This window comes from Thalassophryne amazonica, chromosome 2 (genome assembly GCF_902500255.1).
Source record: "Thalassophryne amazonica chromosome 2, fThaAma1.1, whole genome shotgun sequence".
NCBI classification, from domain to species: domain Eukaryota; kingdom Metazoa; phylum Chordata; class Actinopteri; order Batrachoidiformes; family Batrachoididae; genus Thalassophryne; species Thalassophryne amazonica.
The window spans coordinates 72107647-72134635 of NC_047104.1; the positions used below are offsets into that span (position 1 = coordinate 72107647).

General features: G+C 41.5%; 1 protein-coding gene across 4 annotated transcripts in view; it reads right to left on the reverse strand.

Annotated features, from left to right (window-relative positions):
• The window catches only part of itsn2b (intersectin 2b), a 110593-nt gene that overhangs the window by 70835 nt on the left and 12769 nt on the right, over positions 1-26989 (reverse strand). For 2 of the 4 annotated variants that reach the window (XM_034187816.1, XM_034187808.1), the window contains exons 2-8: positions 18020-18092; positions 14160-14252; positions 12242-12305; positions 11951-12123; positions 9513-9773; positions 9077-9179; positions 4260-4396 (exon numbers count right to left, since the gene is read on the reverse strand). In XM_034187816.1, the coding sequence (XP_034043707.1) occupies positions 4260-4396; positions 9077-9179; positions 9513-9773; positions 11951-12123; positions 12242-12305; positions 14160-14252; positions 18020-18026 (838 nt within the window). In that variant the 5' untranslated portion in view covers positions 18027-18092. The remainder of the gene's footprint in view (positions 1-4259; positions 4397-9076; positions 9180-9512; positions 9774-11950; positions 12124-12241; positions 12306-14159; positions 14253-18019; positions 18093-26989) is intronic. The other 2 variants (XM_034187830.1, XM_034187822.1) reach the window with 1 other exon arrangement.

Below are 26989 nucleotides of genomic sequence, written 5' to 3' on the forward strand. Positions count from 1 at the left end.
AACTTTGGATGCTGTAGCTCCTCTGAAAAAGAGAGCTTTAAATCAGAAGTGCCTGACTCCGTGGTATAACTCACAAACTCGCAGCTTAAAGCAGATAACCCATAAGTTGGAGAGGAAATGGCGTCTCACTAATTTAGAAGATCTTCACTTAGCCTGGAAAAAGAGTCTGTTGCTCTATAAAAAGCCCTCCGTAAAGCTAGGACATCTTACTACTCATCACTAATTGAAGAAAATAAGAACAACCCCAGGTTTCTTTTCAGCACTGTAGCCAGGCTGACAGAGTCAGAGCTCTATTGAGCCGAGTATTCCTTTAACTAGTAATGGCTTCATGACTTTCTTTGCTAATAAAATTTTAACTATTAGAGAAAAAAATTACTCATAACCATTCCAAAGACGTATCGTTATCTTTGGCTGCTTTCAGTGATGCCGGTATTTGGTTAGACTCTTTCTCTCAGATTGTTCTGTCTGAGTTATTTTCATTAGTTACTTCATCCAAACCATCAACATGTCTATTGGACCCCATTCCTACCAGGCTGCTCAAGGAAGCCCTACCATTATTTAATGCTTCGATCTTAAATATGATCAATCTATCTTTATTAGTTGGCTATGTACCACAGGCTTTTAAGGTGGCAGTAATTAAACCATTACTTAAAAAGCCATCACTTGACCCAGCTATCTTAGCTAATTATAGGCCAATCTCCAACCTTCCTTTTCTCTCAAAAATTCTTGAAAGGGTAGTTGTAAAACAGCTAACTGATCATCTGCAGAGGAATGGTCTATCTGAAGAGTTTCAGTCAGGTTTTAGAATTCATCATAGTACAGAAACAGCATTAGTGAAGGTTACAAATGATCTTCTTATGGCCTCAGACAGTGGACTCATCTCTGTGCTTGTTCTGTTAGACCTCAGTGCTGCTTTTGATACTGTTGACCATAAAATTTTATTACAGAGATTAGAGCATGCCATAGGTATTAAAGGCACTGCGCTGCGGTGGTTTGAATCATATTTATCTAATAGATTACAATTTGTTCATGTAAATGGGGAATCTTCTTCACAGACTAAGGTTAATTATGGAGTTCCACAAGGTTCTGTGCTAGGACCAATTTTATTCACTTTATACATGCTTCCCTTAGGCAGTATTATTAGACGGCATTGCTTAAATTTTCATTGTTACGCAGATGATACCCAGCTTTATCTATCCATGAAGCCAGAGGACACACACCAATTAGCTAAACTGCAGGATTGTCTTACAGACATAAGGACATGGATGACCTCTAATTTCCTGCTTTTAAACTCAGATAAAACTGAAGTTATTGTACTTGGCCCCACAAATCTTAGAAACATGGTGTCTAACCAGATCCTTACTCTGGATGGCATTACCCTGACCTCTAGTAATACTGTGAGAAATCTTGGAGTCATTTTTGATCAGGATATTTCATTCAAAGCGCATATTAAACAAATATGTAAGACTGCTTTTTTGCATTTACGCAATATCTCTAAAATTAGAAAGGTCTTGTCTCAGAGTGATGCTGAAAAACTAATTCATGCATTTATTTCCTCTAGGCTGGACTATTGTAATTTATTATTATCAGGTTGTCCTAAAAGTTCCCTGAAAAGCCTTCAGTTAATTCAAAATGCTGCAGCTAGAGTACTGACGGGGACTAGAAGGAGAGAGCATATCTCACCCATATTGGCCTCTCTTCATTGGCTTCCTGTTAAGTCTAGAATAGAATTTAAAATTCTTCTTCTTACTTATAAGGTTTTGAATAATCAGGTCCCTTCTTATCTTAGGGACCTCATAGTACCATATCACCCCAATAGAGCGCTTTGCTCTCAGACTGCAGGCTTACTTGTAGTTCCTAGGGTTTGTAAGAGTAGAATGGGAGGCAGAGCCTTCAGCTTTCAGGCTCCTCTCCTGTGGAACCAGCTCCCAATTCGGATCAGGGAGACAGACACCCTCTCTACTTTTAAGATTAGGCTTAAAACTTTCCTTTTTGCTAAAGCTTATAGTTAGGGCTGGATCAGGTGACCCTGAACCATCCCTTAGTTATGCTGCTATAGATTTAGACTGCTGGGGGGTTCCCATAATGCACTGAGTGTTTCTTTCTCTTTTTGCTCTGTATGCACCACTCTGCATTTAATCATTAGTGATTGATCTCTGCTCCCCTCCACAGCATGTCTTTTTCCTGGTTCTCTCCCTCAGCCCCAACCAGTCCCAGCAGAAGACTGCCCCTCCCTGAGCCTGGTTCTGCTGGAGGTTTCCTCCTGTTATAAGGGAGTTTTTCCTTCCCATTGTCGCCAAGTGCTTGCTCACAGGGGGTCGTTTTGACGTAATTATTGTATGGCCTTGCCTTACAATATAAAGCGCCTTGGGGCAACTGTTTGTTGTGATTTGGCACTATATAAATAAAATTGAATTGTATTGGTCTCTCAGGACAGCTTTCAGGTGGATTTCAGACGGATTCCGGTTGCTTTCCGGCACATTAAGACAGACGTGCGGAGGAGTTCCGCGCGTCGCGGTGCAGCCGCTCGGCGCAAAGCAACGCCATGATGAAGCCTCACGGGACATGTTCTGGCATGTCCAGCTCATGCACAATCACAATCGGATATTCACACGACTGGAAAGCAACCGGAATCCGTCTGAAATCCACCTGAAAGCTGTCCTGAGAGACCAACACCGAGGTGGTTTTGTCCCGCGTAATGAATGGCTCCGTGGTGCGTCCCTCCGCTTTTGTTTCCATGAAAAAAACTCCTGTAACGGTGGAATGTGCCAGAAAAGTGCTGATGTCCACGTCTTTTCACAATTCCTGTGCTAGTCAAATGACATACCGGATCAAGACAGCGTCCAGTTTAAAAATGAACGGCACATTTCACTGTTACAGGAGTTTTTGTCATGGAAAGAGAAGCTGCTCCACCGCGCATCATGGTGCAGCCGCTCGGCGCAAAGCCACGGCGTGATGAAGCCTCACGGGACATGTTCTGGCATGTCCAGCTCATGCACAATCACAATCGGATATTCACACGACTGGAAAGCAAGCGGAATCCGTCTGAAATCCACCTGAAAGCTGTCCTGAGAGACCAACACCGAGGTGGTTTTGTCCCGTGTAATGAACGGAGCCGTGGCGCGTCCCTCTGCTTTTCTTTCCATGAAAAAAACTCCTGTAACGGTGGAATGTGCCGGAAAAAGTGCTGATGTCCACATCTTCTGCCTTTTTGTGAAAGTCAGACGAGGTCCCGGCTCAACAAAGCTTTCACATTGGAAATGATCTGGTTGTTCCAGCGGGGTGTCAGCCTGTCGATGGGGGCTGGGAGCGCGCCGCGCTCTCAGCAGTTGTGGGACGTCCTTAAAGCGGCAGTAACACCCCGTAATCCGTTTAATCCCCATAAAATCGTCCCTGAAAGCCATATTAATTTTTAAAAACGGTGTCCACCTGGAGGTCTCTCACAGTTTCTGGAAAAAAATTGATGCAGCAAAGCTCCAAATCGTTCAGACATTTATTCGCAATAAAAAATAGACGAGAGGGGTGGACCACACCTCACTCGAAGCCTGCTCACAGGCGAATGATGCAACCGACAGGCATGAAAAAACTCACGCATGCGCACGAAGGCTCAAGCTTGTCTGACGCAATCACACGTGATTCAAATCCATATGGTTTTTTAAAAAATAATAAGGTTGGATACTTTTCTAACAGACCTCGTATACTACATTATTCATCTGATCATAAACTTTCCAAAAATGTATAGTTTGGCTTATCTTTGATGGAATGTTATGAAGTTATGGGGTAAAAACAGCAAAAACAGTGACAAAGATCAATTTCAGTTTATACAGGGGGCCAAAGTTAAAGTTGCTACAATTTTGGTAAAAAGTGATGAAAATTAGTGGTTGAGTCAATAGGGTTTTAAAAAGGAATAGTTTGCACCATGTGTCATCAATTGTGGTTTTTGCTGTAACAGCAATGCAATACAGCAAAACGTTTTGTCCAGTCATTACATATCCAGCATCCAAGCGTGTATGTCAGCGTGTTTTTAGTGGGGAAGGTTAATTGTTCAAAACCCACCATCCATGTAATATGGAGTTGTGTCAGGAAGGACATCCGACAAACCCTGCGCCAAACCAAGATGTAGATTGACCTTGGATCTGCTGTGGCGACCCAGAGTAAAGGAAAAAAAAAAAAAAAAAGGGGAGCTGCCAAAGGGACTTACATGACAAATCACATTTCCATGTGTTCTTTGTTTTTAAAAATCTAATCAAACATCTTACCAGTAAGGTATCCAGTCATCTGTTTATCCAAGCTGTTGAACTGCTGTCTGTATTTAAGTCTGGAGGCATGTGGCACGGCCCAGTCACTTGGCCCAACAGCCATGGGGGAGAGCATGGAGGGGGTCAATGAAGTGGAGCTAAATGACAGACAGCAACAGCACAAAATACAAGGTGTAAATATCAAACAAAGGCTAGTGTATGCGTTTGTGTGTCGATATTTAGTCATCACAAACATAAAATTGATGAACTTAAGATTGAAGAGGTACATGCATATTCATACAGAAGAGGGTTCTGCAACGCTCTTTAACCCTTCCACAGCAGCTCCATGTATCTTAAAGTCTCCATGAATCTCAATCTCTTTTTTTCCTTCTGTATGGCAGGATCTTTTAAGTTGAAAATCTCAGAGAATTTCAGACTGAGTGACACTGTGACATAGCTGTAGCATCTTTGCAGGCAACCAATCACACAGAGTATCTTCACGAAGGTGACAACTAGGGCTGAAACGATTACTCGAATAACTTGAATAATTCGATTACAAAAAATGATCGAGGCAAATTCTGTGCCTCGAAGCTTTGTTTAAACGTTGTAGTACATATGCCAGGCCTGTGTGTGCCACTGTAATGTCCCTAGAAAAACAACAGAAGAATGCGCTCAGGCCGTGTAACAGCTAATAATTTAGCCCTTAAAGCTACTGCTTTCCAAAGCGACACAGAGTAAAATAAAGCCTTTTAAGAAAAAGAGGGTCCACACTGATCATCTGAAATAGACTTACTGCGCATTTAAAGCAAAGCAGTGTGTTTGTCTATTATTAAAAAAAACACACAGTCTGCTCGACGTGGTGAGTGACTATTGACCCGACGGCCGGGTATCCACACTTGAAGCCAGCTGCTGTTCAGACTTGCACTAAGTGTTTCGCTTTTTCTGGGCAACACACAATGCTTCACAAACACGATAACTTAAAAAAATATATATATAAAAATCAGTAAATGCGAGGCTTGGATGTTCAACCTCCTGCTGAAATGCATCTGCTGAATGGCAGAGAAACAGGGATTAAAAAAAAAAAAAAAAAAAAAAATCATGTAGGGATCCAGCGCACCAACCTTAAAAAAAAAAAAAAACTCAAAATGGTTATATTTTACAAATTGGGGGGGGGGAAAAAAAAAAACAAACAGAACAGAAAGCCACATCCCATCGCCATTTCAGCAAAATGTCTAGACTTTGGCACAGGGACATTGTGCCATTGCTTAGAGAGAGCCCTGGACTATTGATGTTGTTTAAAAACACAAAAGTACTTCTTATCCAATTACTCGATTAATCGCCAGAATAATCTATAGAATACTCGATTACAAAAATAATCTATAGCTGCAGCCCTAGTGACAACTTTGCGTTTGGACTCAGATGCGACATTCTGCTGAGTGAGGGTAAGTACACGAGTACAAGAAGAAGAGGAGTGTCTCTCCCTTATTTAAGAGGAGTAGGGGAAAAACTACAGAGGATTTTCAGACAGCACAAAATACCAGTTTACTTTAAACCTGTTAACACCTTGAGACAGAAATTAGTTCACCCTAAGGACAGGATCCCCAGTTACAAACAGAGCAATGTAGTGTATTCTATCAGATGTCAGAAAAACTATAACAAACACTACATAGGTGAGACTAAGCAGCCGTTGCACTAAAGGCTATACCAGCACCGCAGAGAGGGCGCCGATGGACCTCAGTCTGCAGTTCATCTCCACCTTAAAGACACTAACCACACGTTTGAGGATAAGGAAGTTAAAATCTTAGCCAGAGAAAAGAAATGGTTTGAGAGGGGAGTGAAGGAAGCATTGTATGTGAAACAGTTGAAACCCAGCCTTAACAGAGGAGGGGGTTTGAGACATGCTCTATCCCCTGTTTACAATGGGGTACTCAGGTCAAAGCAGTTTAAGTCTTTTGTTCATGGTAATGAGTCATTACGTCGTCAGGAGAGGCGTCAGTCCCATCGTTAGGAGAGACAGCTGCCCTGTCATTAGGAGGGTGCTAACTAGAGCACAATAGGTGCTAATTAGAGCAACTGTTAGTCACTCGCAGTCTTCCTCTCGGTAGGAGGAGTCTGGTTAGGTGTAAAACTCCAGCTTTTGCTGGCCTCTGTTATTCTTCTCTAGAAGAGTCAAGACAGACGTCAGACTACCAGAGCAAGAATTTTAGCTGAGGAAGCTTCTGCGATTCAAAGCAAAACATCCTCCCGTCAAGCAACCCAGTCCAGTCGAAGATTCAAGCTTCTCTACCACCAAGACCAAAATTTAATTATTTATTGATGCTTATAAAACCAAAGTAAGTAGACACCTTAACTCACAAATTTATAAAAGAATACAAAACTCCAAATATAATTCCACTCACTATGTCAAACAGAAGCAGGAGAGGGAATCTGGCTTGGCGATACCTGAGGAAGACTGGTGTGACATTTGGGAGAATCGAGCTAAGGCCACCAACTCGAGGTCATGGTGGGAATTTTGCTGGAAATGTGTTATGCGATATTTTCCAACTCCAAAACTGATATTTATGGTTCAGGTGACCCTGAACCATCCCTTAGTTATGCTGCTATAGACGTAGACTGCTGGGGGGTTCCCATGATGCACTGTTTCTTTCTCTTTTTGCTCTGTATGCACCACTCTGCATTTAATCATTAGTGATCGATCTCTGCTCCCCTCCACAGCATGTCTTTTTCCTGGTTCTCTCCCTCAGCCCCAACCAGTCCCAGCAGAAGACTGCCCCTCCCTGAGCCTGGTTCTGCTGGAGGTTTCTTCCTGTTAAAAGGGAGTTTTTCCTTCCCACTGTAGCCAAGTGCTTGCTCACAGGGGGTCGTTTTGACCGTTGGGGTTTTACATAATTATTGTATGGCCTTGCCTTACAATATAAAGCGCCTTGGGGCAACTGTTTGTTGTGATTTGGTGCTATATAAAAAAAAAAGATTGATTGATTGATTGACATTTAAGCAGCAAGCCTCCCAGGGACAGATGGACTGTTGTAGAAAATGTGGCTCAACCAAGGCTCACCACTTTCATACATTTTGGGAATGACCTCTAATTCATTCATACTGGCACGAGTTGACCAGAGAAATAAGGTCAATTTTTGGTACTGAAGTTTGTTGTCTTTTTCTCACTATGTTCTTGGGCAAAATGGCAGATGGACTGAAATCTCAAGACAAATATAGCTTTACCAGCGGTGGGCACAGATAACCAAAAAATTAACTTCGATAACAGATAATCAGATAACTGAAAAGTTATCTTTGATAAAGTTAAAACGATAAACCACCCAAAAAAGTATCGGAAGTTACAGATAACCAATAAATTCCAGTATTGTTTTCGGTACACTTGCAACTACTAACAAGCTGATTTTGAGTTTTAACACCATGATCGAATGTGGAACCATTAAAGCCAACTACAGACCCAAACAATGAGTCAGCACTTCTGTCTTTGAGCTTCCTGCCCCCTGCTGGAAGCTACAGTTTACTACATGGCTTCCAGTACAGAAACAAGCTGAAAGGAGCCACAAAGCTCAACTCTCTATTCAATCACAATGCTGTCATCAGGTGGAGGTCTCGGAAAATAAAGCAATGCTGAGTTATGGTTTGGTGTATAAGTAAAATGAATACTGACAGAATAACTCCATTAATGTCAATTCTGTCATTTGTGCAAAGTTAAAATATAACATATATCTTTTAATGTTGAATAATGCACTAATTATGAAGTTTTGTAACAAACACAGACAGATGGCATTCTGGGTAAAATTTGCCTCCGCTAACACTGACTGGTTGACTCATTCATTCTATTTAAGCCAACACGTTAATGTGAGGTGTGTCGTGTGTTGGTATTTACAGATAAATGTTATTATTAATAGTGACTGACCAGTATTTCACAGTTCCTCTGACCGCGCCTCTTCGTCCTGGTGCCGCTCCGCTGTCGCGTCTTTGTCCACTGAGTGACACCTCACTGCAGGTGTCTTTTTCCGAGTGAAGAACACAGTTATGGGTAGTTGTTGGTGCTCTTTTTTCTTCTGGGTGAGAAGATATTAAACAGGCATACGCAGAACACAATGCGCATGCTCTTTCTTCGCTCACTGCCTCCGTTGTTACCGTTGCGGGACGGATGCGAGACCCGCAAAGAATCCAAGTCATTAAAAAGATACAACCCTCTCTCAGAGGCCACAGAGCTCTGCAGCTGCGGTTACGGAGACCATGCAGCGCTGCGGATTTTTCCGCAAGAATTCTATCCTTGTGGGCTGCTGGAGCGCTCTGCATCAAAACAGCGAGCGTAGTCTCTGGACCTGTTGCCAGATTTTGGCCGCAACTCTGCACAGCAGACAGTGGGGCGGTGTGACCGGCCTGCTAAGCGCAACGGAGGCAGTGAGAGCAATCGCGGGGATGCTGACCGCTGCTGCGACTGGCCCGCCTGATAAGGACGCAGAACACAATGCGCTGTTAAAAAAAAAAAAAAAAGAAGCAGCATGCAAAATTGCACTTAAAAAAAAAAAAAAAAAAATCAGCGAAACTGCGAGGCCGCGAAAGGTGAACCGCATTATAGTGAGGGATCACTGTATATAAAAACTTTATAAGCCGTGTTATCATCATTCATTCATTCATTTTAAAGGTCAAATATGTTTTGCAAATTATTTGCGGAAGGCAGGACAAAAATGCCACTTGACAGTAAAGGTTGAAGACCCCTGACCTAGAAGGATGCTCAGGGTCAACACGTGTGTGTGTGTGTGTGTGTGTGTGTGTGTGTGTGTGTGTGTGTGTGTGTGTGTGTGTGTGTGTGTGTGTGTGTGTGTGTGTGCTACCTGCTGGATGGCAGGTCCAACAGTAATGAGCCTGTGTTTACAGCAGCGGGAGTAGAGGTGAGTCCCAGTGGAGACGGAGAGTAGGAAGAAGACAGAGGTCGGCCTGGAAACATATATGCAAGTGGTACAACACACGCGTTCATTACATAGATTTCTATAAACATTTTTTACCCAACCATAAAACTTTAGTGCAACTTTTATATCTACAACATGAAAACCAATTCACAGTTTTCAATAAAGAGAAGAGGTTTCGGTAGCAGCTCAGTAACAAACAGAAACCCAGTCAATGCTTTCACCTTGTCAAGGACATAGAGGCCCTCTGTATAGCAATGAGACAAAGACCTGACTCTGTAAAACCAGGCCAGCATTCAAGTCCATTTTCAAGAACTAAAGCTAAAGGGTGGGGTTTAAATATAGAAAGAAGAGATTTGTATACCAGAGCCCATAGATCCAGCTGGGATGGGCTGGAGAATTCCCATGGTGCCATTTGGCAGTGTTGCATTTCCCATGGTGGGCATTAGAGGAGTGGTGGCTGCGGATCCTATTAAAGGTGTCAGTCCAGTTGCTGTAGGCACCAAAGGCGTTAGCCCCGTCATTGGAGTTAAAGATGAGAGTCCAGGTGTTCCCATAGACATAGGGGTCAACATGGAAAGGTTTGTCCCTGGCATCACAGGTAGGTTAGGTACAGAACCAATACCTTGAGGAGACACATAAGTATAAAATACAGGTAAATCAAGTAGATGGTACAGAATGAGAGCCAAAATACATTAACACAAACATGCATGAGAATGATCATTCAGACACACCAAAAGTCACTTTAACATAAAGTGCTTTGAGGTCCATTTCATGTAAGAAATTTGCTATACAAATAAAATTTATTGTTATGATTTTTATAAGCACAGTACAATAACACTGGAATCATTATGTTAAGTAACATAGTTGTTGCAGTTTAACACCATGTAAGTGTTATAATAGAGGAACTAACAAGAAATATATAATGTACAATGCAAACATTTTTGACAATTTAAAGTGCCTGTTCACAAATCTGTCTAAATCTGCTAGTGAACACTTCTCCTTTGCCGAGATAATCCATCCCACCTCACAGGTCTGGCATATCACAATGCTGATTAGATAGCATGATTATTGCACAGATGTGCCTTAGGATGGCCACAACAAAAGGCCACTCTGAAATGTGCAGTTTTGCTTTTTTTTTGGGGGGGGGGGGGGGGGGTGTCAAAAAACCAGTGAGTATCTGCTATGACCACCATGCGTCACACACTGCAACATCTCCTTCACATCGAGTTGATCTGCAGTCAGATGCCATTGAACATTGAACATGAGCATTTACCCACTGAATCAGTTACGACGATGAACTGCACCGAGGTCAAGACCCCAAGGAGGATGACAAGCATGCACATGAGCTTCCCTGAGATGGTTTCTAAACGTTTGTGCAGAAATTCTTTGGTTCTGAAAACTGACTGTTGCAGCAGCTGTCCAGGTGGCTGGTCACAAACAATCGTTGAGGTGAACATGCTGGATGTGGAGGTCCTGGACTGGTGTGGTTACACATGGACTGCTGTTGTGAGGCCGGTTGGATGTACTGCCAAATTCTCTGAAACGTCTTTGGAGACAGCTTATGGTAGAGAAATGAACACTCAGTTCACTGGCAACAGCCCTGATGGACATTCATTCCTGCAGTCAGCATGCCAATGGCACGCTCCCTCAAAACTTGCGACATCTGTGGAATTGTGCTGTGTGATAAAACTGAACATTTTAGAGTGGCCATTTATTGTGGCCAGCCTAAGGCACAGCCTGGGCAACAAAACTATACAAAAAGACACAAACACGTCACGGAACCAAACCCCAACAGTATGTGAGAATGGAGTATTCACAGAACATGCCTTCACTAGTTAATCCTGCAGTTTTCACGTACACATGTAAAAATGGCTTTGGCTGATTTTAACCAAAAGGAAAAACAAAGAGCAGCATGAATTAGCCTTTCTGCTGAGTGAGTAGGGATGGGTATCGGGAACCGGTTCTTTTCGGGTATCGTTAAGAAATGATTCGATCCATTTGACATCAATAGCCTTTTTGCTTAACAATTCCCTCATCGGCCCTTCAGAGTGGCCGTTGTTTTTGGGAGTGTTTGACAGCGAAATGATCATTTCTCTATATTAATTACAGACTCTGCAGCAGGTCTGTAATCAACCGTTTCTGCAGTGTGGCTTTGCTTTGAACCTTGAACCAATGAAGCAGTGCTTTGATCTGCTGCTTCGGGGGGTTATTTGTTTTATTTCACTTTATCTTAATTTTTCCCCGCTAAAACCCTAAAGAGCATATGTCTGAGTAATATTTACCTTTTTATGTTAAACCGTTCTGTTATGATCTTCTGAAACAGTTGATAGATGTATTTTATAACTTAAAAACAGGACCAATGCTAACATGTTAACATGTCTATGGCGTTTTCAATGTTAAAGTTAGCATTAAGCTGTTCGCATCTCAGCACAGAGATTAAGGATCCAGTGACCAATTTAAAATGTTGTTGACATACAAAACCAGTAAAGCCTACTTTTAGTACACAGAAAATTCACAAGAGGTATCGTTAAGAAAATCGGTAAGGAATTGGATCGATAAGCGGAATCGATAATGGCATCGATATCAATAAAATCTTATCAATACCCATCACTATGAGTGAGTGCACGTTTTGGTTCCTTTAGTCAAAGTGTCAAATGGATTGAGTTTTTATAATAAACACATCCCAAGAGTTAACTCCGACATTTACCCATCAATGCAAAAATGGAGGCAATGGTGTTATGTTAATCTGCAACAAATTTTCTAGCAGACAACCCAGAGAAGGGAATCTTAGAACTTTACCATATGATGACATGGCAGGGATGAAGCTGGGTGCAGGCACTGGAGGCTGTTTCATGATGATTGGCAGCCCTGAAGGGAGAGGGGTACCTTGGAGTTTTAGCTTTATGAGCTTCATGGCAATGGAAAACTCCAGCCTGTCCATCTTTCCATCATTATTCATATCAGCAAGACTCCTGAGAGCGAGAGAGAGAGATATTAGAATTTGTGGCTTGAATACACATTACAGCAAACAGAGAAATCATTCAAAAATCTGGCAATGAATGACTGTGTTAGACTGTATGGGCTTCTTACCATATTTCAGCCAACACTGAAGGAGGCAGCCCAGACTGGAGGAAAAACTTCCTTGCTTGCTCTCCTAGAGTGACAAACATGGGGAGGGGCATCAAGAAACAGAGAAAAATCTTTGATCTTTTACCCTGCTGAGGATCAGGGGTCCAAAACCCATCTGGGAGACTGTTTCTGGTGTGCAGTTGAATGTTTTACAGGGCAGCACTCAGTCATCGTTTTTTTGTGTGTGTGAGAGAGACAGAGATGATGACTGTACAGTACGTTGTGCATCTGCATAAGATTATAAAGCACTATATAAATGCATTTCTTTTGCCCATGTTCATTGAGTGAGAAGATGGGTACACCGTAGACAGATCAAAAACAGATCAATCGTACAGTGCATCTGGAAAGTATTTACAACATTTCACTTTTTCCACATTTATGTTACGGCCTTATTCCAAAATGGAGTAAATTAATTTTTTCCTTCAAAATGCTACTCACTACACCCCATAATAACAACATGAAAAAATATTTTAGAATTTTTTCCAAATTTATAAAAAAAAAAAAAAAATAACTTATGTACATAAGTATTCACACCATTTGCTAAATACTTTGTTGATGCACCTTTGGCAACAATTACAGTCTCAAGTCTTCTTGAATATGATACCATAACCTTGGCACACCTATCTTTGGGCAGTTTTGCCCATGCAGCACCTATCAAGTGCCATCAGGTTGGATGGGGAGCATCTGTGCACAGCTATTTTCAGATCCTTCCAGAGATGTTCAATCAGATTCAGGTCTGGGCTCCGGATGGGTCACTCAAGGACATTCACAGAGTTGTCCTGAAGCCACTCCTTTGATATCTTCGCTGTGTGCTTACGATCACTGTCCTGCCAACAGATGAGCCGTCACCCAGTCTGAGGTCAAGAGCACTCTGGAGCAGGTTTTCATCCAGGATGTCTCTGTACATTGCTGCATTCATTTTTTCCAATCAATCCTGACTAGTCTCCCAGTTCCTGCTGCTGAAAACATCCCCACAGCATGATGCTGCCACCACCATGCTTCACTGTAGGGATGACGTCTGGCATTCACACCAAAGAATTCAATCTTTGTCTCATCAGACCAGAGAGTTTTGTTTCTCATAGGCTGAGAGTCCTTCACGTGCCTCTTCGCAAACAGAAAAAAAAAAAAAAGAATTTACTCCATTTTGAAATAAAGCCATAACATAACAAAATGTGGAAAAGTGAAGCACTGTGAATACTTGCACTGCACTGTATATACACTGTATGTGTATATACAGTGTAATCACATGCCCAGGGCAATTTAGATTCACCAATTCTGTCACCACTTTGTGACCACAAAGCACATTACACAGCTCATCTTCTGGGGGGCCTTTCAGTCTCACCCACTGGGGTGTTTCATGGGGTGATGCTGTCTAACAAAATGTCAAAAGTGTTCCACAAATGTGGGCAGTAACTCTACAAAACCACATGAAGAGTTTGGTCCTAAATGTGAATTTCTCCAGTTGAGGCCTACAGAGTCTACCCGCGGGGGTGCCTTTGCTCACACTTAGTAACAGACTTTAAATGACTGGGAACAGGGTAACACATTTAATTAAGCAAACAGTGCAAGAGCCCATGAGGGTTGACATTATGTGACTGTAATAAGTTTTATAAATGCTTTAAATATCCTGAAATGCTATTCTGTAACCACTGTTTGAAAAATTAGTTTTATTGTTTTTGAATGTTGGTTCCATAACTTTTTTAACAACACTGAGTAATTTGATAATTGTTTTCCTCTAACTGAGCTGAAAAACAATATGCTATTAGTTCAAATAATCACATTTAAATTGACTGAGACGGGTTTCAGGAAATGTGGTTGTTATGACATCAGCTTGAGGTGATGCAGTCAGTCAAGAGTATGTCTGTGCATACATATATACCTGAAACATAGCCCATTGATGGGGAGAGGGTATCAAACGTCTGGTCGTGTTTGATCCTCTCTGCTGGAGAGATTGCCCACATACTAGTACCACCTAGGGAAAAAGATAGTTTATTAGTGTAGTTTATAACAGGTGTACAGATAAAACTGAAAGACTAAGTTAACCAAATGTGTGGTCTACTTATTATTCCAAGACAAATATTAGGCCAAACAGCAGCAGCTTTTCTCAGAAGGTTTCCTGAGCTATCTGAACAACTCTGAAGAAAAAAAAAAAAAAAAAAATCAGAACAGTAATCCAGAAGTGGGCCGTCAAAGATTTGATGAGGTAACAAATCTAGTTACTTCAATAAACCTGTCCTTCAAAAGGATTTGACTTTGTCGTCATTTGAATAAACCAATAAATCTGTGCAAAGCATACAAGCATAAGCTCTGCATGATTAAAATTAAGACATGGGAACGCTTGATAGTCAGGAAACCTTATACGCACATGCACAGAGTAGATGTGAGCAACTCCCAAAGCCAGCTTTGGTGGCTCTCACGTCTGAGAAAGCACTGATATTAAAGTGATAACAGCGCTCGTTGCTGCCAGCGATGCTGTGTCACTCTGTTTAGACAGGACGAAAACAATGAGCTCATGGTTTCACTGGTATTTATCCAACCACCAAAGCAGACTGCATACTGACTGCATTTATGCCACACTGCATTGGTAAACACACTGAATGGATAGTTCACGTCATCTTAAAGCATAGGCGTCAAACTGATTCCAGAAAGGGCCAAGAAGGAGCAGTGTTTCTTTGAAACCATCCACTCCTCCAGGTGATTTCACTGATTAACATCACTTGGAGCAGATGGAATCAGTTAATCAGTAACAAAGTGTATCGGGTATGCATAAAAGAGCTTCTACGATTTTAAAAAGATATACGTATATCTCTTTAGCCACTATCAGCCACTCAGTAAGTACTAAAAGTTATACATTTAAATTCTTATTTATTTCACAATCTTTGCCAATCCTTACCCTTGTGACATGCCTTGGGGCGACTTATGTCGTGATTTGGCACAAATTAATATGAGTGAACTGAACTGAATTGTCAAAGTGAAGTTAAGAGTTCTTGTAGCTGCATCAATAGACACAAAATTCCATGAACTTGAACCCAGACAGTAAAATGTACAACCCCTGGCAAAAATTATGGAATCACCGGCCTCGGAGGATGTTCATTCAGTTGTTTAATTTTGTAGGAAAAAAAAGCAGATCACAGACATGACACAAAACTAAAGTCATTTCGCATGGCAACTTTCTGGCTTTAAGAAATACTATAAGAAATCAGGAAAAAAAATTGTGGCAGTCAGTAGCGGTTACTTTTTTAGACCAAGCAGAGGGAAAAAAATATGGAATCACTCAATTCTGAGGAAAAAAATATGGAATCATGAAAAACAAAAGAACGCTCCAACACATCACTAGCATTTTGTTGCACCATCTCTGGCTTTTATAACAGCTTGCAATCTCTGAGGCATGGACTTAATGAGTACTCTTCATCAATCTGGCTCCAACTTTCTCTGATTGCTGTTGCCAGATCAGCTTTGCAGGTTGGAGCCTTGACATGGACCATTTTCTTCAACTTCCACCAAAGATTTTCAATTGGATTAAGATCCGAACTATTTGCAGGCCATGACATTGACCCTATGTGTCTTTTTGCAAGGAATGTTTTCACAGTTTTTGCTCTATGGCAAGATGCATTATCAACTTGAAAAATGATTTCATCATCCCCAAACATCCTTTCAATTGATGGGATAAGAAAAGTGTCCAAAATATCAACCTAAACTTGTGCATTTATTGATGATGTAATGACAGCCATCTCCCCAGTGCCTTTACCTGACATGCAGCCCCATATCATCAATGACTGTAGAAATTTACATGTTCTCTTCAGGCAGTCATCTTTATAAATCTCATTGGAACGGCACCAAACAAAAGTTCCAGCATCATCACCTTGCCAAATGCAGATTCGAGATTCATCACTGAATATGACTTTCATCCAGTCATCCACAGTCCACGATTGCTTTTCCTTAGCCCATTGTTACCTTGTTTTTTTCTGTTTAGGTGTTAATGATGGCTTTCGTTTAGCTTTTCTGTATGTAAATCCCATTTCCTTTAGGCGGTTTCTTACAGTTCAGTCACAGACATTGACTCCAGTTTCCTCCCATTCATTCCTCATTTGTTTTGTTGTGCATTTTCGATTTTTGAGACATATTGCTTTAAGTTTTCTGTCTTGACGCTTTGATGTCTTCCTTGGTCTACCAGTATGTTTGCCTTTAACAACCTTCCCATGTTGTTTGTATTTGGTCCAGAGTTTAGACACAGCTGACTGTGAACAACCAACATCTTTTGCAACATTGCATGGTGATTTACCCTCTTTTAAGAGTTTGATAATCCTCTCCTTTGTTTCAATTGACATCTATCATGTTGGAGCCATGATTCATGTCAGTCCATTTGGTGCAACAGCTCTCCAAGGTGTGATCACTCCTTTTTAGATGAGACTAACAAGCAGATCTGATTTGATGCAGGTGTTAGTTTTGGGGATGAAAATTCCATAATTCCATAATTTATTCCTCAGAATTGAGTGATTCCATATTTTTTTCCCTCTGCTTGGTCTAAAAAAGTAACCGTTACTGACTGCCACAAATTTTTTTCTTCATTTCTTATAGTGTTTCTTAAAGCCAGAAAGTTGCCATTTGAAATGACTTTAGTTTTGTGTTATGTCTGTGATCTGCTTTTTTTCTACAAAATTAAACAACTGAATGAGCACCCTCCGAGGCCGGTGATTCCATAATTTTTGCCAGGAGTTGTATATGCACCAACTGAGCAAGAAACTACAATATTATTCAGAATAAAAGTGATTTTTCTTGCAGCGTAGAGCTGTGGGAAGCATTGGCGGAGGAGAGTTAAGTGGGTGTTTACACCTCACAATCTTTAAGAGAATGCGAGCGCCTAACTAAAATATCATGGACCAGGAGGACCCATGATACACTGCAACTGCAACATTCTTTAATATAACATCATGGTTTCAACAGCTTATATATAGCTCATAAAACACAGCACAACCTATGGTTTCGATCAGACTGTGGTTTTTAAGTCACAGAATTTCAAGCAGTCAAGAAGTTTTTGATCAGATCTCTCAATTCCAAAGGCCGAAGACCCAGAGACATAAATGTGACTGCAGAAGTAAGTGAATGTCTAAACAGGTTCACCACAGATACACATCTGATAGCTGAGTCCAGGAAGTCATTAAAAGTCTGGATCATTTTGATTCAGGACTATTGCAAACAGACACTCTGCATCCTTACTCAGTGGAATCAGGATATCCAATGATTCTGTTCCATGACAAGATAAGAGTTACATACATACTTTTACACAATGGACAGAGCGTAAAGCCCTATCTGTGTATATGTGTTTAAGCACAATATGGCCTTGGCGCCGGATTATCTTAAGTTCAATTCAGCCTGTAGAAAAGCTACTAAAACACATCAAAGTCATGAATGAATGTTCCACAGAATGACCTTCTGGCCAGTACAGTGAAGCAAAAAGCAACACAGAGTTGACATGTTTATAATTATTAGTCATTTGTTGAAATTACTTAACTGCAAGTGAAACCAAAAATCGATGACATAAAGGGTGGAACACAGTGAGCGGAATGTGTCTGAAATGGGCTATTTTCCCTCTCACACATCATGTGATCAAGAACAGACCGTACCTTAGTCAAAGAGTTAGAACAGCTGACAATGGCATGATAAACAGGAATGCTGTGGTCAACCTAAGTAAGACACGTGGGAGCTCACACATATGAAAATTACTATCAGTAGTATTACCACTCATATTTGCAGGTGACGGAGGCAGACAAGGGAAATCTCGGTGGGGTCTTCAGCTGCTGCTTGCAGCCATCTGCAAAACACACAGTAACAGCCCATTCATCAGACAGTGCAGCAATTAAGTCATGACAACATAGGCTTTGACGGTGGGGGAAGCAAAGGAGTCTGGTCAGACAGCAGCACAAACAGGGCTTCTCGTGTTCTCTACAGTCCTTTGGCTAGATCTCAAATCCGCTATCCCTGTTCCAATACTATCCACAGAGGCCCTGTAACAGCCACATGCCAAAGCAATACTTCCCAATACTAAGAACTGTATCAAGACAGCCTTTAGTGGTGAACCTCCAAAGGATATGCAATATTCATTCATTTTCTATACCGCTTACTTCAATCAAGGGTCACAGGTGGGGGGCCTGGAGCCTATCCCAGCAGTCATAGAGTGGGAGGAAGGGTACACCCTGAACAGGACGCCATTTTATCACAGGGCCACATAGAAACAAACCCATTCACACTTGCACGCACGCATATGGCCAATTATAAAGTCACCAATTCACCTAACCTGCATGTCTGTGATGTGGGAGGAACCCTGAGCACCTGGAGAGAACCCATGCAAACACATGGAGAACATGTAAACTTCACGCAGAAAGGGCCAGGTTGGAAGTGATCCCACAACCTTCTTGCTGTGAAGCTTGCTATGTGTTTGAAGTACTGCTCTGTAATCACAAAAAGGGTTCTTGGTATCCTTCTGCAAAATCACAGCACACTAAATCAGAGTATCTGCAAGTTTACAGGTAAGATTCTCTCATTTAGACCTCGTTGGGAAAAAAAAAAGGTAACTCATCTCTGAACATCTCCCACCAAAAGCAGCTAAATGACTCCAAAATGTTTTTGTGCTACCTCACAATGGGGACCCGGGCCCATGAGTCCATGCGTTGCTGAGATATGGCCTTACTTCCTCTTTGGTGGCATCACTACAGATTTTAATAGGGTGTGACACATGAACAAGTCAAGTCAATTCATGTCTGGAAGCAGGAGGTGGTGTTGCATATCACCACATCCAGCACATCAAAGAACTGCATTGGACCCGGAGTGTAATCCCAGATACCCGACAGAGGAATCTTGCAATCTTATTCTTTCAGTCATAACCCAAAGTTCATGACCATAGGTGAGGAAAAGAGCATAAATCATCTAATAAATGGTGTGGTGTTGCATATCACCACATCAAAGAACTGCATTGGGCCTGGACCCATGACCCAAAGACAGATGAAGGCTTTGGGGGATAAATCAAACAACCACATAGATAGAATTATGAGGCTTGGTCTGAAGACCAACTGTACCAATGTTCAGGAAGATGTGCACAATTTCTCCAATCACAGCCACATAAGCCTATAGCTTCTTCTGGGTTGTCTGGGTGTCATTCTTCACTCTTCTCCTTCTTGCACAGTCATTCAGTTTTTGAGAACTGTCTACTACATGCAGATTTACCATAGAATGCCATACTGATTGTATTTCTTCGTAGTTGATGTAAATAAAGTCCAAGACATATTCAGTGGCAGCTTTACCATCAGACAGCCTCGTCCACAACAACCACAAAAGACTCCAAGCTGTCACTGATGCCAAAGAGGGCAATATACTGTATTAAGAACAGGGGTCTGGTAACCTTTGATCAGGGTAATTTGGGTAGTTTCTGTTAAAAAAAAAAAATGTGTTATCATATTCTCTGAAAATGGCCAAAAAAAAAAATCTAAAATGATGTCAGGGTATGTAAACATTTGAGCATAACTGTATCTGTTGCAGCCAGGTGCAGTGTCTGTGTTCCCTTGGCCTTCACCAGCCACCGGGGTCCTCAACACTCAGGCACCTACAACCCCTGGCAAAAATTATGGAATCACCGGCCTTGGAGGATGTTCATTCAGTTGTTTAATTTTGTAGAAAAAAAGCAGATCACAGACATGACACAAAACTAAAGTCATTTCAAATGGCAACTTTCTGGCTTTAAGAAACACTATACGAAATCAGGAAAAATAATTGTGGCAGTCAGTAATGGTTACTTTTTTAGACTAAGCAGAGGGGAAAAAAATATGGAACTCAATTCTGAGGAATAAATTATGGAATCACCCTGTAAATTTTCATCCCCAAAACTAACACCTGCATCAAATCAGATCTGCTTGTTAGTCTGCATCTAAGAAGGAGTGATCACACCTTGGAGAGCTGTTGCACCAAGTGGACTGACATGAATCATGGCTCCAACACGAGAGATGTCAATTGCAACAAAGGAGATGATTATCAAACTCTTAAAAGAGGGTAAATCATCACGCAATGTTGCAAAAGATGTTGGTTGTTCACAGTCAGCTGTGTCTAAACTCTAGACCAAATACAAACAACATGGGAAGGTTGTTAAAGGCAAACATACTGGTAGACCAAGGAAGACATCAAAGCATCAAGACAGAAAACTTAAAGCAATATGTCTCAAAAATCAAAAATGCACAACAAAACAAATGAGGAACGAATGGGAGGAAACTGGAGTCAACGTCTGTGACCGAACTGTAAGAAACCGCCTAAAGGAAATGGGATTTACATACAGAAAAGCTAAATGAAAGCCATCATTAACACCTAAACAGAAAAAAACAAGGTAACAATGGGCTAAGGAAAAGCAATCGTGGACTGTGGATGACTGGATGAAAGTCATATTCAGTGATGAATCTCGAATCTGCATTGGGCAAGGTGATGATGCTGGAACTTTTGTTTGGTGCCGTTCCAATGAGATTTATAAAGATGACTGCCTGAAGAGAACATGTAAATTTCCACAGTTATTGATGATATGGGGCTGCATGTCAGGTAAAGGCACTGGGGAGATGGCTGTCATTACATCATCAATAAATGCACAAGTTTAGGTTGATATTTTGGACACTTTTTTTTTTATCCCATCAATTGAAAGGATGTTTGGGGATGATGAAATCATTTTTCAAGATGATAATGCATCTTGCCATAGAGCAAAAACTGTGAAAACATTCCTTGCAAAAAGACACATAGGGTCAATGTCATGGCCTGCAAATAGTCAGGATCTTAATCCAATTGAAAATCTTTGGTGGAAGTTGAATGGTCCATGACAAGGCTCCAACCTGCAAAGCTGATCTGGCAACAGCAATCAGAGAAAGTTGGAGCCAGATTGATGAAGAGTACTGTTTGTCACTCATTAAGTCCATGCCTCAGAGACTGCAAGCTGTTATAAAAGCCAGAGGTGGTGCAACAAAATACTAGTGATGTGTTGGAGCGTTCTTTTGTTTTTCATGATTCCATAATTTTTTCCTCAGAATTGAGTGATTCCATATTTTTTCCCTCTGTTTGGTCTAAAAAAGTAGCCGTTACTGACTGCCACAATTTCTTTTCCCGATTTCTTATAGTGTTTCTTAAAGCCAGAAAGTTGCCATTTGAAATGACTTTAGTTTTGTGTCATGTCTGTGATCTGCTTTTTTTCTACAAAATTAAACAACTGAATGAACATCCTCCGAGGCCGGTGATTCCATAATTTTTGCCAGGGGTTGTATGTGCTGGATCATGAACAAATGTGCCACATGGTCAAAATGTTGGATCTGACGTTCTCTCACAATGCAATTAATACTCCTCATCGTAGTGTCCCTAAATAATTTGTGCAAAGTCATTTGAGTGGTATGTGGTGTGGTGAAATTGGCATCATAGAGTGCACTGAAGAAGAAATTTAACAGTAGCTGATATGGCACTTATAGTTTGGTTATGTTTCTATACATCCATCATGGGCTTATCAGTTGGCACCAGGTTAAATGGCAGCAAAAAAAATAAATAAAATTTTTAAAACCTAAACTACCATAATGGATTTCACATACTTACAGGCTTTGTGACTGTAACTCTATCATGTGATGAAACAGCCACCACCACACCATCAGCTACATCAGATTTAAAAGTTATGCTCATTTCCTTGTAGTCTATATTTATATCCCTGCATTGCTGGCACACTGAACACCTGGTTCCTCTGTGACTCTGTATCAGACTTGCATAATACCATTGGAAGAAGAAAGACAGAGAAATTCCAACCTTTCTGTTCAGCACTTCCCGTCGGGTAACCCATGGACACAAATATTTCCCGGTCCATAATCAGTTGACAGGATACAATTGTAGCATTTGGCAGAGGGACAAACTTTGATGTCTTCCAAAATATGACTGAGGCGATGTTGAAACACGGAGAGTGCAGTGTTTAAAGTTTGACAAGGCATGTAAAATTACTGATCATCAACTTGTCTGCTTACTTGAACTTTGTAACAGAACTGGAATTGGAAAGACAGTGACCCAGACACCGTGTAGTTTAGTGAGCAAGTTCAAACTACTTATCAATATTCTCCTTCGGACACAGAACAGCAAGGGAGAACTGATCTACTGCCTGCCATCTGTTCTCCCTCTCTATGTCTCCTGTCCTTCTCTCTACATCTCTTATTATGCTCCCCCTCCTCACTCTTTGCTTATATTCTCGCATTCTGCCCATGTGTTTTTGCTCTTGCAATAAAAAGCATAACTACGAGAAACTCGACAAGCAGAGCCGAAGTGGATCTGCATGTTGATTTGGCACAGGTTTTACACCAGATGCTTTTCCTGATGCAATATTACATGGAGAATGGGTAGGGATAGATTGAACGTATATATACAGTCTATGGTTTGAACTGGGAACCTTCCACACTGTAAACAAGCCGCTGGGCCACCACCCCTGCCAGTGTCATCACAAGCTATTAATGTGTTATTATTCATTCTGACTGCTACCTTGCTGATGAAATTTAACTTATTCTAACCTTTACCACCATGTGAAGTAAAGAACCTGACGAGGAATGGATTTTGAAGAAAAAGACATTCTGGAGTAAAAGATAAATAAATAAAAACATTAATTCATTCATTTTAATCGCTTATCCAGGTCCAGGTTGCGATGCTAGCATATCAAATAGTTCATCCCACACTTCCATATCCTTGCCCAAATCCCGGAACTCTTCCCTTGGAATACCGAGGCATTCTCAACACAGCTGGGAAACACAATGCCTCCAGCATGCCCTGGGTCTTCCTTCTCCCAGTTGGACATGCCTGGAAGACCTTCTTAGGGAGACGAGGATGGGGCGGCCTTACCAGATGCCTGAACCACCTCAACTGGCTCCTTTCAATGTAAAGAGGCACCAACTCTACTCAGACTCCTTCTGGGATCGTCGAGCTTCTCAACCTGTCCAGGAGTGTAATCTCAGATACCCGACGGAGGAATCTTGCAACCTTATTCTTTCAGTCATAACCCAAAGAGCATGACCATAGGTAAGGAGAAGAGCATAAATCAACTAATAAATTGAGAGTCTCATTTTTTGGCTCAGTTCCTTCTTCACCACGATAGCACGGTACAGCATCCATGAAACATCAGATGTCATCCCAACCCGTCTATCAATCTCACGCTCAAACTTACCCCTACTAGTGAACAAGACCCAGAGATACTTAAACTCCTCCACTTGGAGCAATAACTGTACCCTGACCCAGAGGGGACAGTCCATCCTTTTCCAACAAAAGACCATGATCTCAGATTTGGAGGTGCTGATTCTCATTTCAGTCACTTCACACTGCCTCAAACCTGCTCAGTGCACATTGGAGGTTACTGTCTGATGATGACGCCAACAGAACCCTATCATCCATAAAAAGCAGAGATGTAACTCTGAGGTCACAGAACTGGACAACCTCTGGTCCCTGAGTGCACCTTGAAATCCCATCCATGAACATCACAAACAGCATTGGTGACAAGCGGCAGCCTTGGCGGAGTCCAACATCCACCAGGAACAAGCCCAACGTAATGCTGAGAATGCGAATACAGCTCCTACTTTGGTGAACACCACAGGTGTCTACCAACAGGTTGCCGCTACAAGAAGCGCCAAGAGTGGTCTGGCCACAGCTCAAATCAGCCGCCTCAGCAATGGAGGCCTTGAACATGGACAACTCTGCTTCCATGTCTCTGGCCTTCCTTGGGATGTGGGAGAAGCTTCTTAGGAGGTGTGACTGAAAGGCCATCTGTACAGGTTCTTCCACCAAACATTCCCAGAAAATCCTCACCACGCGTTTAGGCCTTCTAGGTCGGGTCGGTGGCTTACCCCATCTAAACCTACTCCTCGCCAGGTGATGATCAGTTGACAGTGCCAACCCTCCCTTCACCTGAGTGTCCAAGACATGTGGTCGCAGGTCTGATGACACGATTACAAAATTGATCAGACCTTTTAATTAGGATGTTCTCTTACCTAATGTACTTAGGAACACCCTTATGCTCAGCTCAAACAAGGTGTTTATTATGGACCATCCATGATCAGCACAGAAGTTCAACAACAAAAAGACCACTCAGATTCAGATCAGGGGGCCGTTAGTCCAAATCACTCCCCTCCAAGTTCCTCCATTGTTGCCCACATGAGCATTGAATCCCCCCCAGTAGAACTAAGGAGTCTCCAGCAGGAACCTTTTCCAGGGTCCTACGCAGTGTGTCCAAGGAGGCTGGGTACTCTGCACATGCACAAACAACACCCTGGCATAATGGCAAATGTTCATGATGTATTAGGGATGGGACCACTCATTATGACAGTCGACTACGACTACCTAACATCTGACTAGATGACTATTTTTTATTAGTCGACTAGTCAAAAGCTATTTATTAAGCTCATTTAACCCTTAAAGGAATAGATCTGCTGGAGCTCCCACCACTCCCTTCACTCAGTGAAGAAAGTGTGTGAACCTTGGCAAGTGAATTAGTCAGTTCAAACAGGTAGTCTATGCCTAATAAATGAATGCAGGTATTGTCTTCATGCTAATGCTGTGACTTGTATTCATGATTTTGTGCTTATATTTGCTAAAATAAAATGTCACATTTGAGTTTAACCATTAAGATTCAAAACTGTCAATTCATTCAATGTCAAATTTAGTCACCGACTAATGGTACCCATCTAATGATTTTGATTAGTGGTTCCAACCCTATTATGCATGTATTTTTAGGACAGAACCATCACTTACAGATATTTTGCTGTACCCGAATGTATGAAATAGTTGTATGCATTTATTTACTTTTGTTGTGAGTGTCTTATGAACCCATGGGGCTGGGCATTATTATATGCAGGACAATTAAATAAAAAACATCTATGTATCTATCTATCTATGTCACAGTTAATCTATTCAGTTTGCTAGAGGATGATACAGTTCTACTAAAATTTCAAGATCTAAATTTACACACTGCCCAAATTATAGCATTGCGTAAGAGTCTGAAGCAACAGTGTTTCTGTGCAAAATGCAGTCATTGAGGCATATTATGCATTTGTTTATCAATTTGCCATGCCCAAAAGATTATTAAAAATTTACCAAACATAAATAAATCCATTGAAATGTTACAGAATACTGTCTATTATAGGAAGACACAAGGGTTGCACAAGACTTTCTTAATCTGAAAGATTAAGAAACCCCTCATTACACTGTAGGTTTAGAGTCCAATGCACGATTTCACAAAGAAAACAATAACCAAAAATATTGATATGATCACATGACGTTCTTTTCAAGCCATGGGAGAGTTCACTCAAAAGATTTCAGCTTTAAATGATAAAGGGATACAAAATACACAGGAGTCACATTTGCTCTGTCATTTTTTCATCATATTTGCTTTCTAAACTTATTAAATTTGTGGAATATTGCATGTCAGTAGGGTTGGGTATCAAGAACCAGTTCTTTTCGGGTATCATTAAGAAATGATTCGATCCACCGATATCAATAGTCTTTTTGCTTAACGATTCCCTTATTGGTCCTTCAGAACGGCCATTGTTTTTGAGGGTGTTTGTCGGGAAAATTATCATTTCTCTACGTTGATTACAGACCCTGCAGTGGCTCTGTAGTCAACCGCTTCTGCAGCGCGATTCCACTCTGAAGCGTGAACCAATGAAGCAATGCGTCGATCGGCTAGCGCATTGGTTCTTTGATTCGCTGCTCTTCAGAAGCAGCAAGTCCACTTCTTAACTCCTCTCAAAGCCATTAAAATATGTCAATCGTGAGTAAGTTGTATGTGGATTAAAGTCACTAACTGGGACTCTTGTTGCAGTCAAGAAATAAGAATCGTCCTCCTTTCCGTTGGCACAGCTCCAAACGCTGCGCAGTTCTCTGCCGAGACAGAGTCCGGTCGGAATTAATAATTTCAAAGCGAATTGCCGCTTTAAATAAAATGACACCTCTTTCCAAACGCTGTAAAATGGACAATAAGCTACAATTGACTAAAACTTTTTTTTCCTCCCAAAGTGAGACGTCCTGCATTCTTTATGAATTACATCCTGACATGCAGCACAGCCAGCTGCAAGAGCTGGGGGAGGTGTGTGCAGATCGGGAGGTCTGGGCGGCTTTGCTTGAGCTGCTGCCCCCGCGACCTGACTCCGGATAAAGCAGAAGAAAATGGATGGATGGATGGACATTTGTAAGGATTTTCTCTAGTAAACTGTGGTATATAAATTAGCTCCTGTGCAGTGACACACATTTCTACACGCTTCCATGTTTTGGTCTGATGCCTCTTTCTTTTGGCTTTAAAGTAAGGCTGTAACTAGCATTTAAAAAACTAAACAAAACGATAGCTTTACTTAACATTTGGCCCTCAAAATGCAGCAAACAGTGTTTCAGAGGGATATAAATGTAAAATGTTACTTTGGTCCTGGCCTCACCTATAATACCCGTGCCTGGAGTGCTGTTGCGCTGCTGTGCTCGGCCTGGAGCGCTGAGACTCACTGAGATAAGTCTCCCCTGATGAAACGGAGGACATCTCATTTTGGAGAAAAACAGCTAGTTTGTCTGTTTTACAATGTTTTGAAAGAGTTCTCATTTGATTTAAAACGGTGATTTGCTTTGAAGTTATTGATTGCAGAATGATCCGTCTTTCCACCTTGGCAGAGAGCCGCAGCAAATCCCGCAACACACACA